Here is a 14,641-nt window from a genome sequence, read left to right on the forward strand (position 1 = left end):
ATTCGCTGGAAACACAGCAAGCACGGACTGAAACCAAAGAACCAAGTGATGAAAACGGTATCCTTCGTCTGGTGGTGTCCTAGGCCTAGGAAAGGTGATCAGGAACGTGGTAAACTGTAAAACCAAACAAGAACAAACCGACCTGGAGCTAAGATTACACGATTAAATACCTCTCCTACTATTTACGTATTCGCTTCTTACACGTACAGAGCGCGTCTTACAGCCTAGTAAACAACCTAAAGTGATTGGCATTTTGTTTCTTCATTCACCTAAATACTTGATAAAACCATACGCTTTGTGTGTAACGATTCTTTACAATAAATGTTCAGCTTCTTGTTCAGCGTTCCTCCGCGAGGAAACAAGGGAGTGCCCGATTTTCGGTTATCATACACTTTCGCCGGATCGGACGCGGCCACCCACACGCTCTTAATACGTACTGGAAGAAATCGATAGTCTAAGCGTCGGAGTAACGACTGCGTTGACGAATAGATAAAGACAAAAGAACACCACTGAAGCATTTTGGCAAACGGCCCGACAGTCTACGACACGCCGTCGATAACGACGAAACAGTTAGTGTGACAATGGGACTGTTCTAACAGGTGGCCACCTACTGGTCACATACTGGAGTCGACTGATTTGTTTATGGTGTTATTTGGGTCTTAGCAATACGTATCCGTGTCCTTTCGTACACTCCAGCCGAAAACAATAGCAGCACCAAGAGCGCCGGATTAACGAAAAAAGAAATAATTGTAATATTCAATTTAAAATGGTTACCAACTGCCTCACACTGCAGAGGATGAACAGGAGGATTAAATTAGTCTACCCAATCGAATCGAAATCAACCGATATGGTTCGGTGCTGGTCATCGACACGGGCACAACAATATTTTAATATACAATTTCACTGCTGTACATTTTAAAGGTAAACGCTTTAAACGTCCAACAGATCGCAATGACCCTTGGGTTGAAGCGTTCCTTCCCCGTGCGAGTGCATCGATTAGTGGCGCGCGCGCGCAGGTTTATTTTTGCCACGCATGCATGTCCGAACAGCTCTCTCTCCTTCGCTCTCTACACGTCCTGCTTACCTACGGCGCTGCTAACTGATTAACTTATAGCATCTAGTGTCCCTATTCAGTTGTCTATACAATTTACTTAAGGTGCTAGCCCCCTAAAAGAAACAGAAATGACAGTCTCAACAAAATCCTCGATCGCTCGGCTGCTGATGCTGATTTCGGCGGACTTCCGGGGAAGGGTAATGGGTGTTCTTCGGCAGACTCTGCCAGGGCTGCTCTTGGAGGGCGGGCTGCGCTCTGCGTGGCTACTCAGCACAGATGCAAAAGGCAGTCGCCCTCCTCGATCGACCACACTACTAGCCGCTGCTGTTCCGGTTCGTGCTCCCACTGCTGCTGGTGCCACCACCAGCACCGGTACCGCTGCCGCTGATACTGTTGTACCGAGCCCTGAAGCCCGCCGGCCTGTGTCAGGCGCCCAATCCATCGGAATACGAAGAAATGCTGCTCCGGGTCGAGCCCACCGGGTGCAGATGCAGGTGGTCGTGCGCCTGCGGGGACTGCGGCGGCATCGGTACCAGACTGTTGCCGTACAGTTGTTCCATCTCTTCCAGCTGCTGGGCGAACGCTTCTTCCAGGCGCTGCGTATCGATTGGAAAAAGAACAGAACAATCATCCATTATCGTCTTGGCCTCGGTGTGGTTTCGGGTTTCACTGCGGTGGAAAAGAAAAAACATGAAGAACGATCCACCACCGACTCACCCTCGAACTGATTAAAACAGATGAAAAGACAAATGTAACGAAAGAGAATTGCACACCGAACCGAAAACACACTACGTGGCAAAAAAACTAAATAAATAGCAAAATAACGGAACTAAAACAAATCACTACTATAAACCGTAACGGAGTGATAAACCACCACCAGGAAGTAAGTCACAGAAAAGCTTTACTCAAACTTTTAACTCAATAAGTTCAGACCCCTGTATCGTGGACCCAACGATGTGGCCAAGACTTCCTACCGAGAACATCTAGGCGATGTGTCACCTAAAAAAAATAAATCACGCGCGACCGATCGCCAACACGTTCCAGTAGCGCCGCGGCAGGTTCGGTGCGTCAGAAAGATGAATGATAATTGTATGCAGCGGCGGGGTGTTGCGCATGCATAAATTAAAACTGCAAGCGCATCAATCATCAGGCCGAACGCACCGCACCAACAAGTGCATTTAACGCCCGTTGCGAGGAGACGAAAAATGTCCTTGCCCGCTCAGTTCTCGCTTTCGATGGCCGGCGCAACCGACAGAGATTGCTTGGAGTCTCTCTCACGTGTCCATCATTAGTGGCGGCGCGCGAATGTTCTTGAATGCTAAGTGTGGCCCATTCTGTTGGCCACCCAGCTCGCCATCCAATCAGCTATCCAACCAGCGATCGATCGAACAAACTATCCTTCAAAGGCACGAGTCGTGAGGAGGACACACGCCGTGAGATCGCGTCACCCACCGGATATCGGTGCTATCTACAGCCACTAATCAATCCGCGCGCCCGCGCTTCGAGGCCTTCACGCCTTCAGCGCACTAAGGTTGAGTGGTCTCCTGAACGTGCTCTGAGTATGTCGGACAGCTGAATGGGACGGAATGTCAGCGCGCACAATAACGGATCAGCGCAGCGTCTCGAGCAGCACTGTGGCGTCTGTTTGTCTCAGTATAGAACCGTTCTCCGGCGAGTTCGGGCGATGTTTCGGGAAGTCTAGAGAGCACAGAGCAGGAACCAGTCAGAAACATGTTCAGGGTTTACAGCCGATGGAGCCGTTTCCTGGTGTGGTTTGCCATCGTTAACCACCACCACCACCTGTGGACGGTTGGTGCGGCGTTCGATTATTGTGCCGCCTCGAAGGACCTCTGTCAGGTGGACGGGGCGCGCCATGTTGTCTGCAATGGGCGCAATTTTTCTACCGTGTGTCACCAGCCGAAGCTGATCAAGATGACCGAGCGCTACCGGGAGCAGGTACTGGAGTTTCACAACCGACTGCGGAACAATGTGGCGTGCGGTTACTTCCGACGCTACGCCGAAGCTAGCTCGATGGAGCAGTTGGTAAGTTGCAGCCGGACGCCTAATCCGAAGGGGAACTCTGAACCGCCGTTCTACGATCGCCGTTAGGAATGGAGCCCCAAGTTGGCGCGCATGGCCGAGTACAACGCCCGGACGTGCACATTCGCTCACGACGAGTGCCGAAATACGCGTAAGTTGCGTGCGGTTGGACAAAACCTGGCCATCAACTGGTTCCACGGGGTCAACGTGAGCGTGACGCAGGCCATCGACAGTTTCCAGCGGCACTGGTACCAGGAGTACGAGAACGGCCACCAGAAGCTACTCAATCGGTACACACAACACTCGATCCAAGCCGGTATCGGCCACTTCACGCAGATGATACACGCCGACACGCAATCCGTCGGCTGCGCTATGGTACGCTTCGCTGGCACAAGGCAGGGAGTGACCGTGACGCAGTACTATCTCGTGTGCAACTACTCCGAAGGTAACCTGTACGAGAGGCCCGTCTACCGGAAGGGCAAACGGTGCAGCAAGTGTAAGTACGGTTGCTCCGCTGCCGCTGCCTACAAATGCTTGTGTCGAAAGCAATAGTAGTGGCCCGGGGTGACCACACTAATCCATCCTCCAAACCACTTCACCGTTGCGCCGCGCTTGCCAAGTGGCTATCGGGGCGCCACTCTAGCTTCACTAACACATTAACGTCGTACTAGGAGACCGTGGGTCAGTCAATGTGGCTCGAATAAACCGAAGAAAAATTAGTTTCCCTAGGAGATGTACTTTGTTTAATCGGAAACATCTGCGCACCTAACGGTAACGCACGCGTACTGCGTAATTGTCTCTTCACGGCGCTGAATCATCCGTTGGTTCCTTCTCGGTAACAGAACGTGCCTCGGCGCTTCGGTCGGTTTGAAAAGTACTTGTTCCATAAAGCATGTGTCGCCACTGCGCATGTCACGTGAATTCTGCTGGAACTTAGAACGTCTGCTACTGCTGCAACAGGTTTTCTCCTCATTCCGCTGCGACATCACCGACATGATTCCTGGCGCAATCCACACCGCCATTAGCGACACGTGATATGCTTTCGAATGGGTGTCATCAATTGGTTAGGTTTACGATGGACAGTTAAACATGGCTACCCGGAATGCGAAATGTTCCTAAACACAAATGTAACAAAAGTTAAACACAGTAACGAGTAACACAGAAATGGTGGGGCAGAAATGAAAACAATAACCACGGAACATAGCACAAAAAATTAGATACCAAACGAATGGGACAAACCAAACTCAATGGGACACAGATGAGCACTAGACATCAAACGGAACGGAAGAGGCACCCTCCCAATTGGAACGGTTCATCTGGCAGCGCCGTTAAAACACAAAACAAAAAGGAGGACACATAGAGAGTAGAGAGTGCAGAACCAACCTTCAAGCGTTACAGAAAACGGGACGAGACTAGCAGAGCCCCCATGCGGTGCGCGCGTTCGAAAGAGAGACAGCCGTGGGGCGATGTCTCCGAAGAGGTCCCAGAGGATGTTGCTTAGAGTAGTGTTGGCGCGCAATTGATAGTGGACACACACGAAAGAGGTACTGCAGTGTCGTCCGCAGTGTCGTCGTCGTCGTCCCTCGCTCCCTCGCATGCATGCGTTGCGTCACACGTTTGCCCTCTCTTTGGCCAGTACGTTTTAGTATTCACAGTGTTAGTAACGTACGGTGTTGGGTCGCGGTGTTAGTAGGCGTCATCATTAGGCTTGAGTTTCTGTTGGGTTATGGTAGCACCACCATCGGCCATCGGATGTCCATCGATCGATGAAGCGTTGCTTGTTTGGCGTAAAGGAATAAGGAGCAAGACGGGAATAGAGAAAGCGAGAAAAAGGACAATGGGGATGGATGCTCCACTGGTGGCCTCGTTTAAACGTTCGTATCATCATCCTTGCTCGGTGCCAGCAGTACCGGTGTCGAGGGAGACAGCTTCAAACCCCCGGGCGGGCCGGATTTGCGCCCGGGCATGGTACCCCCAGTGGGCACCGCTGCCGCCGGCAACGGAAGACCTCCGCGGGCCGAACTGAACGTGGTCAACCGGTGATTGAGGTTCGCATCGGACGCGGTGAACGAGTTCTCCCCCAGCCGACTCGGGCCCCAACCCACGCTACTGCGGGGCATCGTCGTCGTGACCATGCCCGATCCAGTAAGGTACTGCGGGATGTTCGAGCGGTTCGTCATGCCGTCGAAAATGTTAATCGGTTTCCGCGATGGTGGCGTCGACGAGGTCGAGGCCGCCGTCGAGTTCAGGCGAATCGAAACCATACCACGATCCTTCGGCTCCGTAAGTCGGCTTTGCGACGCGCTGTAGTTAGAGGATGGGCCACCACTGCGCGCCTGTGGCCCCGCCGCAAGCCCGTACGTGGACGCTGCCGAGCTACTACTTCCGGCAGTCGAATGAAGAAAACTTTTGATCGGAATTCGAGTACGCTTGCCGGACGACAGTATGTCTTCCGACTTGCGCCGCAAATGAACACCACCGCCAACACCGTCGTCGTTGGTGTGCACGTACTTGACCGCGTATTGGTAGCTGCCGTGAGCACCATGCATGACACCACCACCAACAGGACCACCACCAACAGGACCACCACCACTGCCGCCAGCCCCACCGGGGGGATGGTTTTCGCTTTCGTTCTCCTCCAGCACCGAGTCGTAGGACGAGGCCAGCGAAAGCTTGTGGCCCGAGTTGGGCGTGTTCGGTACGGAGCGGCTCAGATCCGGCACCGAGCCGTGTATGGTGCTGCGACTACTACCGTTGGGCACGTTGGGAAGCGTTAGGAACGTACGGGACCGGGTAATGTTGAGCAGCCGCAGGGACCGGGTGTTGAGCGAGTTGGCGCGATTGCGGAGCTCGGGCGGCACGATAAAGTCACCGTCGAATTCGCGCCGATCCACCGGGCCGCCCCAGGCCGCCTCGTACTCGTCCACCATTCGGTTCAGCTCGCGCTCGACGGCCTACCCAGCGCCGTGCCCCGTGTGGTCACGGTCCCAGGGGGGAATGCATCACACGAATTGGACACGGGCAGAAGAGAAAGATGCATTTTATTTTGGGATGTTGGGATATTGTTAGTGGGAAATGGATAAAATAGAAAAAGCAAAAGAAAATTGGTTCGATTACGATTAGTTAGTGTGTTGCAACTGTACAATCGCCGCAGGCAGTACGGAATGGTTAACATCGGTTAAAAGCCAATTATTTGTTACTGGAAGTTAGTTTTAGATGCTATTTTGGGTTATTCTGATCTACGACCACGCAACTACACACTCTTCGCGCAACACAGCCATTCGAATGCGCAGCGATCGATTCACTCAACTTAGTACTTCACTGTGAGGGCTTCCTGAGGACAAATTTTCGGAGAGTGTGCCGACGAAGATTTTCAAAATGGATGTGCAGGATTTTACTAGTTTTCACTCACCGATCGCCATTCATAAGATGTTGTTTTATAGATACAGTTCAACAGTACATTGACACGCTGCCATAATAGACTTTGCGGTCCATTTGTGTTCAATGTTACTTTTACTTACGGATATGTATATCATTTTAAAAATATCTGCACGACATAAACATCGACCAACATTGGCCAACGTCGGCTTTCAACCAAAGTGGCTCAGTCATATTATTATTTGTGCCCCTGGTTGGGGTTCCTAAACCAGTTCATTTTCATGATATTCCACTCACCTGTTTCCGGGGCATGAGCTGTCCCTTCCACTCGCGCAGGTCTTTCTGTAGCGCTTCATCGCACTCGCGCAGTTTGGCCGTTTCGTGCTCCAGTAGCTGCTTTCGTTTCTCATTCTGAAGCTGCTCCAACTCTCTACGGTTAGGAAAGGAAAATGGTTCATATTGAGCATTATATAAGGATGCAGAGTTTCGCTTCGCTCGTACCTGATTGAACCCTCGGAGGTAGCTCGTAGCTCTTCCAGCTGTTTGCTGTGCTTAGTTTCGAAGCGCAACTGCTCTTGGGTGTACCGTTTCTTCTCCTGTTCTTGAAACTGTCGAACGGACGAAAACGAACATTACATTAAACACACTCGAACAGATCGAGACAAAATGATAGAGCTTCGCACCTTTTTCAGCTTGTCACGCTCCACCTCCGGATCGGTGGTCATCGATATGCGCAACGATTCGCGGAACATCATGTCGCGTGCCTTCCGCTCGGCGCGTATTCTCTTTGGCAGGGCTCGCCTCTCGATCGTTTGTCTCTTTACCAGTTCCTCCTCCTTACGCGTAATCATGCTGTAAATTGGGTGGATTCGCACAAAGATTAGATACACCAATGCCAGAAAGCTTCCTAACACACGGTCGTACCGCTTGATCTGGTCCAGTTCCTTCTCGTGTCGGATTATCATCTGATGGCGCTGCATGAAGCAGATGTCTTTCACGTGCCGTTTCGCTAGCTGATGTTTATCGTGAATGTGCTTTTCCTCTAGCTCCCACAGCATTGCTTCGCGCGTCCTCATCGCCTAAACAATCGCAATCAGTAATGCAGACGTTAAATCAAGTGCATTTAGATTGAAATAAAAACACGGATAGAAGAAACGGTTGAACTATAGATTCTCATATAACAACAAAATAAGCACTATTCTTGACGAGAAGGCAGCTCATCGCACCCATAAATCTTCAAAATGCAGTGCCTGTCCACCAAGCAACATACCGTTTGCTTTTGCTGCAGATGGCCCTTGTCGGTGGACGAAAGCTTCTCCCGGTAGATTTCGCTGATCCGGCGCAACGCCATTTCATGAGTCTCGGACAGCCGCGACAGAAACGACTTCTCGCGCTCCTCGTGCTCGAACTCCATCTGTGTTTTGCGGTTGCGGAACTCGTCTTTTCGTTTCTCCTTCGGCAACAGATCCACTTCCTGCTTGAGCAGTCGTATCTCTTGCTTCAAACCGTCCCGGAACTGCAAAAGTAACAGTAGGTTCTGTCTCTCGGTCTGCCTTTCTCATTCGCTTCGGTAACTTACCAACTTAAGCTCGCGCTCCTGCTCGGCCCGGATTTTCTTGGACGTGTTGCGAAGTTCCGCTTCCTGCTGCTGCTCGAACTTCTCCACCGTCTGCCGGTGGTGCCGGGCGAGCACGTCCATGTCCGCCTCGAACGTGCGCTCCAGCTGTACCCGCTCCTGTTCGAACTTTTTCTCCTGCTGCTCTTTGGCGTTCGCTTCCTTCGCTTGCAGATCGTAGAACTGCTTCTTTTCTTGCTTCTGCAGCATCTTCAGCTCGCGCAACTCCTGCTTCCGGAACAGGTGGTCGTCGTACAGCTTGTTGCTGTCCTCATCGCTGTAGATCACCTTGCTCGTCGTCGTCGTCACCTGCACGCCGTCGATTTCAAACTTGCGCGTCCGTTTGCGCGTTTTCTTCTTCAAATTTTGCAGATGCAACTCCTCCTTGGTGATGGTTCGGTTTGCCTTCTGCCTCACTGCGCCACCGCCGCTTCCGGCGCCAGCACCACCGCCAGCACCACCGGTGGTGGTGGTTGCAGCGCTTGTCACGCCCGCTTGAGCGGCCGTGTTCGGCGATCCTGCGGTAAGACCCGACGGCAGTGGGGCCAGTTTATCATCGTCCGGCTCACCAGCAGCCGGCGGCAGTTGCTTCCGTCGTAGTGTGACCTCTTCCTCGAGCAACTCTGCGGCACCCTGCTCGCGACTATCGTGACTAGTGGTGGTCGCGATACTTTCCGCATCGCTCCGATCGTGCTGCAGCTGCTGCTTCGAAGTGGTGCCACTTCCGGTGCGCTGATGATGCGCACCCGCTGCCCCACCAACCACCGTCCCGTGAATGGGGGTACTGGCGGAGCGAACCGACCCACCGGCACCATCGAACGATCCCACACTGCTGTCCGGGGAAATCCGTTGCTTTTCTATCTTACGCTTATTCACTATGATGCTGACATCCTCGCGGCTTTGATGGAACTCTCCGGCGGCACCGTTGAAACGATTTCCATTCACGATACCCGCACCGGCCGCCATCTTGCCCGTTTGACTGGGCAAAGAAATCGACGATCCCGAGGGAGATCGTTGCTGAAGGTGCTGCTGCTGCTGCTGCTGGCGACCGGTGGAAGCAGGATGGCCCAGGACGATGTCAACCTTTACATCGTCGCTCGATTCACTTGGACCACAGCTTACATTTGACAGGTCACTGGTAGAATCATTGTAATTATGCTGCTGTTGCTGCTGTTGCTGCTGCTGGTGCAGATGGTTGTTGAGCAACTGCGGATGGTGCGGCTGAGAGGAAGAGTCCTTCACCTTCACCTCCTCCTCACCCACCGTTACGACCGAAACATGACTAGTGTCCAGCAGGAGCAACTTGCTATTGCTATTGTTGCTACTGCTGCTGCTATTGAGAATACCGCTACTGCTTCCGTTGAATACTTCGTCCTCTTCATCGCCCTCTTCTTCGCCCCTTCGGCGCGCCACCTCCATTGCCCGGGCCACCGTTTCCTCCACATAGCCGGGGCTTACGATCAGCACTTCGCTTTCGTCCAGCTTCCGTGCAATCGCAGCCGAAGGGGTACTCCCGGCCGGTATCGGTTGCTGCTTGCGGTAGCGGGGCGAAGCGACCGTATTCTCGAGACTGTCGAGCGACTGGAAGTCGTCGTCGGTGGACGACTCGTTGACGTGCGTTTTGTTCAGCTCGTTCGATACAATCACAACCTCATCGCCCGCTCGCCGTTGCGCTGCGGCCGATCGGCGTTGCGACGATCCGAACGATTTGGTCGACGAAGCCGACGAAGAGGTACCCGAGGGCGAAGAGGTCACGGCGATTGCTCCCGGTATCGAGTTGTCGATAATGACGGGCGGGTGGCTGGTGACGACCGTTACCTGCGCCACGTTACTAGCCAGACTGTTCGACGGATCGGCCAGCACGGTCGCATCGTTGATCGTGATGGACGTGGTCGAGGAAGAATTCATCACTGCACCGGGACGCGCATGATGATGTTGCGGGGTGTGCCGTCCCGCTGCGGCCATTGCTTTGAGTGCCGCTTCTTCCTCGTCCACCAGCAGCGGTGACGATGAAGACGACGACGGCGGCGGTGGCGGCAGCGGCGGCGACGACGACGATGGTGGTGGAATCGCACGTGGAATGGCAACGTTCGTAGGATGAGGGTGCTTCGCCATCGGTGACGAAGGTGACGGTTTGGTACCGTCCTTGGCAGGTGGTGTTGGCGGAGCGTGCTCCTTGCGTGGCGGTGACGACTTCGAGTGCTCGTCTACACGCGACACCGATGCTGGTACCACCGATGAAATCAAGTTGGCGGACGCATCGGGGCGATCCTTGCCTCTACCGCCGGAAGCTTCACTTTCCGGCGGTGGCGTTTGTGGTGTTTCCGGTGGCGTAAGAGGCGTCCCTCCTGCCATTCCCTTAGGAATGTCTGAGGAAGCACCCCCGACACCACCTAGTGCTACCGGCAATACCGTTGGCGGTGGTGCTGGTTGGGTTGATGCCGCCGCCACCGGTTGATGCTTCGCCGTTGGTGATGTAGGTGTGTGTGGCGGTGGAGGAGCGGGACCTTTCCGGACGCCACCACTGACTCCTCCGGCGCCGACCGAAGACTTCCGCTCGCCAGCACTGCCGCTGGGCACGGTAGTGACCGACTCATCCACCGGTGCTTGCTGCTCGTCGTTCGTCGTGCTGTTTGCAACGGGCAGCACCGGCGTGGGGATGTTTACCGCTTGTGGCGGTGAGTTGCTGCTACGATTAGAGAACTGTCGTGGTGGTGGCGGCAGCTCATCGTCGGGTGATTGGGGCTTCTTAAAAACAACTCCCGGGACCGTGGCGGCGGCTGTTGCTGGCTGGAGATCCTGCGGCGGTACCGGGGCGGCCACCGGTGTTAGCCCGCTTTTGGCCGATTTGGAGGGATCCTCTTCGCTAGCGGGAACAGGAGTGGATTCCTTCGAATCCCGGGACGATTTCGAAAGGGACGTTGGTGTGTCTGGAACTGCAAGCAAGAAGGGGGGTCAATGAATTTTGCTCGCGTCATAAACAACGGGCAACACAGCGACTTACGTTTATCAGTTTCTTGGCTTTGCAGCGACGACGAGTCATCGTCCAAGTCGAGCGGAAGGGCAGAGTTGCGGGGTTCCTGAGCATAAGAATAATAGTACAAACACACAAAACACGATATTAATAAAACTGACCAAAGAACAAACGACTATCGAACAACAAAACCAAAAGGAAAGTTAAGAAAGTGGGAAATAAATACATTGTAATGCAACGTTCGGAACTCAAAGTCAAGCTAATGCCACTGTAAGGCTTAACACAAAAACGAGGCAGAGTTCGGACGAACTTTTGATTCGTTTCGGCGCCGCCAATGAGCATAGTTACAATACGACAACCGAAAAGAGGGGCAATTAGAAAAACGAAACAGGTGGACAAACCGATAAGAACTCTACGGAACTCTATTGCCAGACTAGACGTTTACGCACACTACGGACCGATTTTCACTTTTTCTACGCGACACTTTACGTTTACAGAAAAGAAAACGTTTTACAACACCGAAGCGAAGAGAGTGACTTTTCCGAAGAAAGCTCAACCTCTGCACACTCTATGGATCCGTTCCGATCCGCACATAGACCGGTGGTGGATCCGTCTACTGACAGCACCGGTACGTAGGACAAAAAACAACACACAACACACGCACACAGAATCAATCAACGATGCTCGAAAGGTATCGGAATCGGGCTGCCGACGATGAGAAAACACTCTAGTCTGACAAAACTTACCAACCCTCTGATAAAGCGATCTGCGTTTCGCTTGCCGTTTCGCTTTCTATACTTATTTGTTTTTTATTTAGTTAGTTTTTATCGGATCAGAGTGGAGCAAATGTTTCGGTTTGTCGTTCGAGATGGCGCACGTTTGGATGCGAGCGATGTTAGTGTGTAAGAGAGCGGCGGCGCAGTTAGATGAGAAAAAATGTAAAGGATATGACGTTAGAATACAGATTGAAGCTTGCGCATCGAGGCGAGCATCGACCAGCGTGTGACACTTGTTTAAGGAATTTCAGGCAAAGACTAGTTGGCCAGCAAGTGGCGGATCGTACCTCTGCCTCCTCATCCACCAACTCCTCTTCAACGACGTCCGCTTTGTACTCCAGGAGCAGGTCTTTGATGGGTTTCGAGTCCAGGTTGCCGCTGATAAACGGTAGCCCTATAAGTACATCCGTCGATGGCCTCTGCTGAGGATCCTGTGAACAACAGGCAGAAGGGACAAGTCTTAGTCGAGTCCAGCCCACTTCCCTGTGGCCGATTCGTGCCATACCTTCACCAGGGTGCGGGCCAGGAAGTCGTTAAAGTGTTTCGACCACTTCGACGGCTGGTCCAGCTTCGGTGGATCGCTTTTCTGTATCTTGAGCAGCACCCGCATCGGTGACATCTCGCTGTTCGGTGGCTCCATCTGAGCGAACTCGATCAGCGTTATACCGAGCGACCAGATGTCGACCTTAAAGTCGTACGGATTGTCGCGAAACGTTTCGCACAGCACCAGCTCCGGTGCCATCCAGTACGGGGTGCCGATGAACGTGTCGTGCTTCTGCATCGTGTGCTTGTTCTTAGCCGACACACCGAAGTCAGCTACAAAACAGGCGAGGTTTGTGTTAATTTAAAATGGTGTACCTTAAATGTTACTTCCGATAGGGAACGGGACACTGCCCGCACTTACCTAGCTTGACGCCACCGTCCATCGTGAGCAGCACGTTGCCGGCCTTCAAGTCCCGGTGTATCACCTTGTTTTTGTGTAAATGGTTCAGTCCGGCGCACATGTGCTTGCACACGTAAGCGATCTGCGCCTCGGTCAGTGGTTTCTCGAGCTCCACCATAATACTATCTAAGGCACCGCCATCACAATATTCTATCAGCATCTGTGAAATAGGAGCGGACAAGTTGTTGGTGAGAAAGATGAAATTTCAGGCGGCTGCTACTGCGATGACGATAAGGCGGGCGGAAAGATGCAACAACACGGAGCCGATGGGGTAGGTTGCTAGACCGTTACCGTTGGTGATCGCTGCGCGAAGAAACCTGACGTCAAGAAAGCGGACCAAGCAGCAGCAGAGTGGTGAAAAACCGATGCTTATGAATGGGGAGCCGCCGCCGCGACCAACCGCCAACCCTCGACACACGTCGAGGTGTTTATTTTTCCTCCGCCGAGCGAAGTAAAGAAAAACTCAGCCAAAAGAAACCTGATCCCCAGGGCAGGCGCTCTCTGGCAGCATGTTGGCCCTGCGTTTAATCATCTTCAGGCCCGGTGCGCGGTCGCGTGCACGCACATTCGATGCTAACTACGCTTGCTCCGCTACGCCGGACGGCACACAGCGCGGAGAGTGCATCCAAAATGTTTTATTTTTCCAGTTTCCATTTTTTTTTCGGCCGCACACTCTTTTCACGTCGGGGGACTTGTGTGTTGCTTTTTTATGCCGGCACTGCTAGTAACGTGCAAATATGTAAAACAATCCAGCGGGGCCGATCCGTCACCACAAGTGGCGGCGCGGAAGTTTCAAGGCAACCCCGCTTAAGCTGCGTTCTGCGCTTGCAACCGTTTGCAAGTAAACAGCTGCTTAAAGTTGAAGTAATGGTTAAGGGTAAAAAAGAAGTATTCAAACACATAAACAAATTTTAAATGACACTCGCTGAATGGTGGAATTTTCGATGCTCGGATAATATTCTAAATCCGAATTCAAGTAAACTACTGATCATTTCGTGATCATTTCTCCACAGACTCGACCCATAACATTCCGCAACCACCATATTCCTGTCTGGCTTAGCACCATGTGACTTTTGGCTATTCGCTAAACTCAAGAAACCGCTCCGTGGACACCTTTCACAGTCAATAGTTGAAATAGAATCCGACACGAAGAATGTGTTGATGGCTACTCCTAAAAAGAATGGTTTGAACCGTTTCAAAAATGGCATTAAATGGAACCTACCCAAAGCTTATCGTCGATGGAGAACGCCTCGTACAGTCCGACGATGTTCGGGTGCTTGATTTCCGAGAGGATGTCAATCTCCACCATGTGATCGCTCAGGTTTTCCTCGTCCTCGAGCGTGCACATCTTGGCCGCGGCCAGCTGCTTCGTTTCTCTGCTCTGCGCCTTGTACACCTTGCCGAACGCACCGTCCCCCAGCTCGCCGATCATTTCCCAGAAATCGTTCGGATCCGTGTCCATCCGGATGTTGTTGAAGATGCGCTTCTTCTTCGCCTCCCCGCTGCCAAGGTGGAACACCTTTTTCAGATTGTTTAGGAACGACATTTTCGGCTCGTTACAAACGGTACACGGGGGACACGAGTAAAACTGCGGCCGGTCGGCTTTTCTCAAGTCACTGAGAGGGCTACGCCGGGTGATTAATGGACGGTGCTATGCCCGTTCGTTCTCGGGTACAGTGATCTTCGCGACACGCTTCACATTACGCACTACGATGGTGTGGCGAAGCTAAAGGCTGTCTGCGACACAACGACGAACTCGAATCTGCTTATCTTGGCTCGATATCATACACCCGTGTACAGTACAGTGTCCTTCTTATCTGGCCCACTTTACCCTAGGCTAACGCGTGTCAACACCTATTGC

At 52.6% G+C, this 14,641-nt stretch overlaps 2 protein-coding genes across 2 annotated transcripts; one reads left to right on the forward strand and one right to left on the reverse strand.

Moving 5' to 3' along the window:
• Positions 1–2,638: 2,638 nt before the first annotated feature.
• LOC128268180 (antigen 5 like allergen Cul n 1-like) lies at positions 2,639–3,799 on the forward strand. Its single transcript, XM_053005206.1, has 2 exons — positions 2,639–3,097; positions 3,164–3,799. The coding sequence occupies exons 1-2, from the start codon at positions 2,786–2,788 to the stop codon at positions 3,644–3,646; spliced, it is 795 nt and encodes a 264-aa protein (XP_052861166.1). The 5' UTR covers positions 2,639–2,785; the 3' UTR covers positions 3,647–3,799.
• A 1,026-nt stretch (positions 3,800–4,825) lies between these two features.
• On the reverse strand, positions 4,826–14,326 carry LOC128278616 (STE20-like serine/threonine-protein kinase). The gene is made up of 13 exons (XM_053017347.1): positions 14,003–14,326; positions 12,742–12,940; positions 12,343–12,653; positions 12,125–12,268; positions 11,092–11,167; positions 10,163–11,023; positions 8,052–9,997; positions 7,743–7,988; positions 7,397–7,551; positions 7,156–7,324; positions 6,974–7,080; positions 6,770–6,902; positions 4,826–6,048 (listed from the first exon to the last, which is right to left on the reverse strand). The coding sequence occupies exons 1-13, from the start codon at positions 14,324–14,326 to the stop codon at positions 4,963–4,965; spliced, it is 5,757 nt and encodes a 1,918-aa protein (XP_052873307.1). The 3' UTR covers positions 4,826–4,962.
• Between the last annotated feature and the right edge of the window lie 315 nt (positions 14,327–14,641).

This window comes from Anopheles cruzii, chromosome 2, assembly GCF_943734635.1.
Source record: "Anopheles cruzii chromosome 2, idAnoCruzAS_RS32_06, whole genome shotgun sequence".
Taxonomy (NCBI): domain Eukaryota; kingdom Metazoa; phylum Arthropoda; class Insecta; order Diptera; family Culicidae; genus Anopheles; species Anopheles cruzii.

What these genes read in the sequence shown, in the direction of transcription:
- LOC128268180 (XM_053005206.1), top strand. Translation starts at nt 2,786, where the DNA reads ATGTTCAGGGTTTACAGCCGATGGAGCCGTTTCCTGGTGTGGTTTGCC. An exon ending in CTAGCTCGATGGAGCAGTTG is followed by an intron (nt 3,098 to 3,163) that starts GTAAGTTGCAGC and finishes GATCGCCGTTAG; the next exon opens with GAATGGAGCCCCAAGTTGGC.
- LOC128278616 (XM_053017347.1), bottom strand. Translation starts at nt 14,326, where the DNA reads ATGTCGTTCCTAAACAATCTGAAAAAGGTGTTCCACCTTGGCAGCGGG. An exon ending in AAGCCAAGAAACTGATAAAC is followed by an intron (nt 11,024 to 11,091) that starts GTAAGTCGCTGT and finishes TCTTGCTTGCAG; the next exon opens with TTCCAGACACACCAACGTCC. An exon ending in AGGAGCGCGAGCTTAAGTTG is followed by an intron (nt 7,989 to 8,051) that starts GTAAGTTACCGA and finishes TTACTTTTGCAG; the next exon opens with TTCCGGGACGGTTTGAAGCA.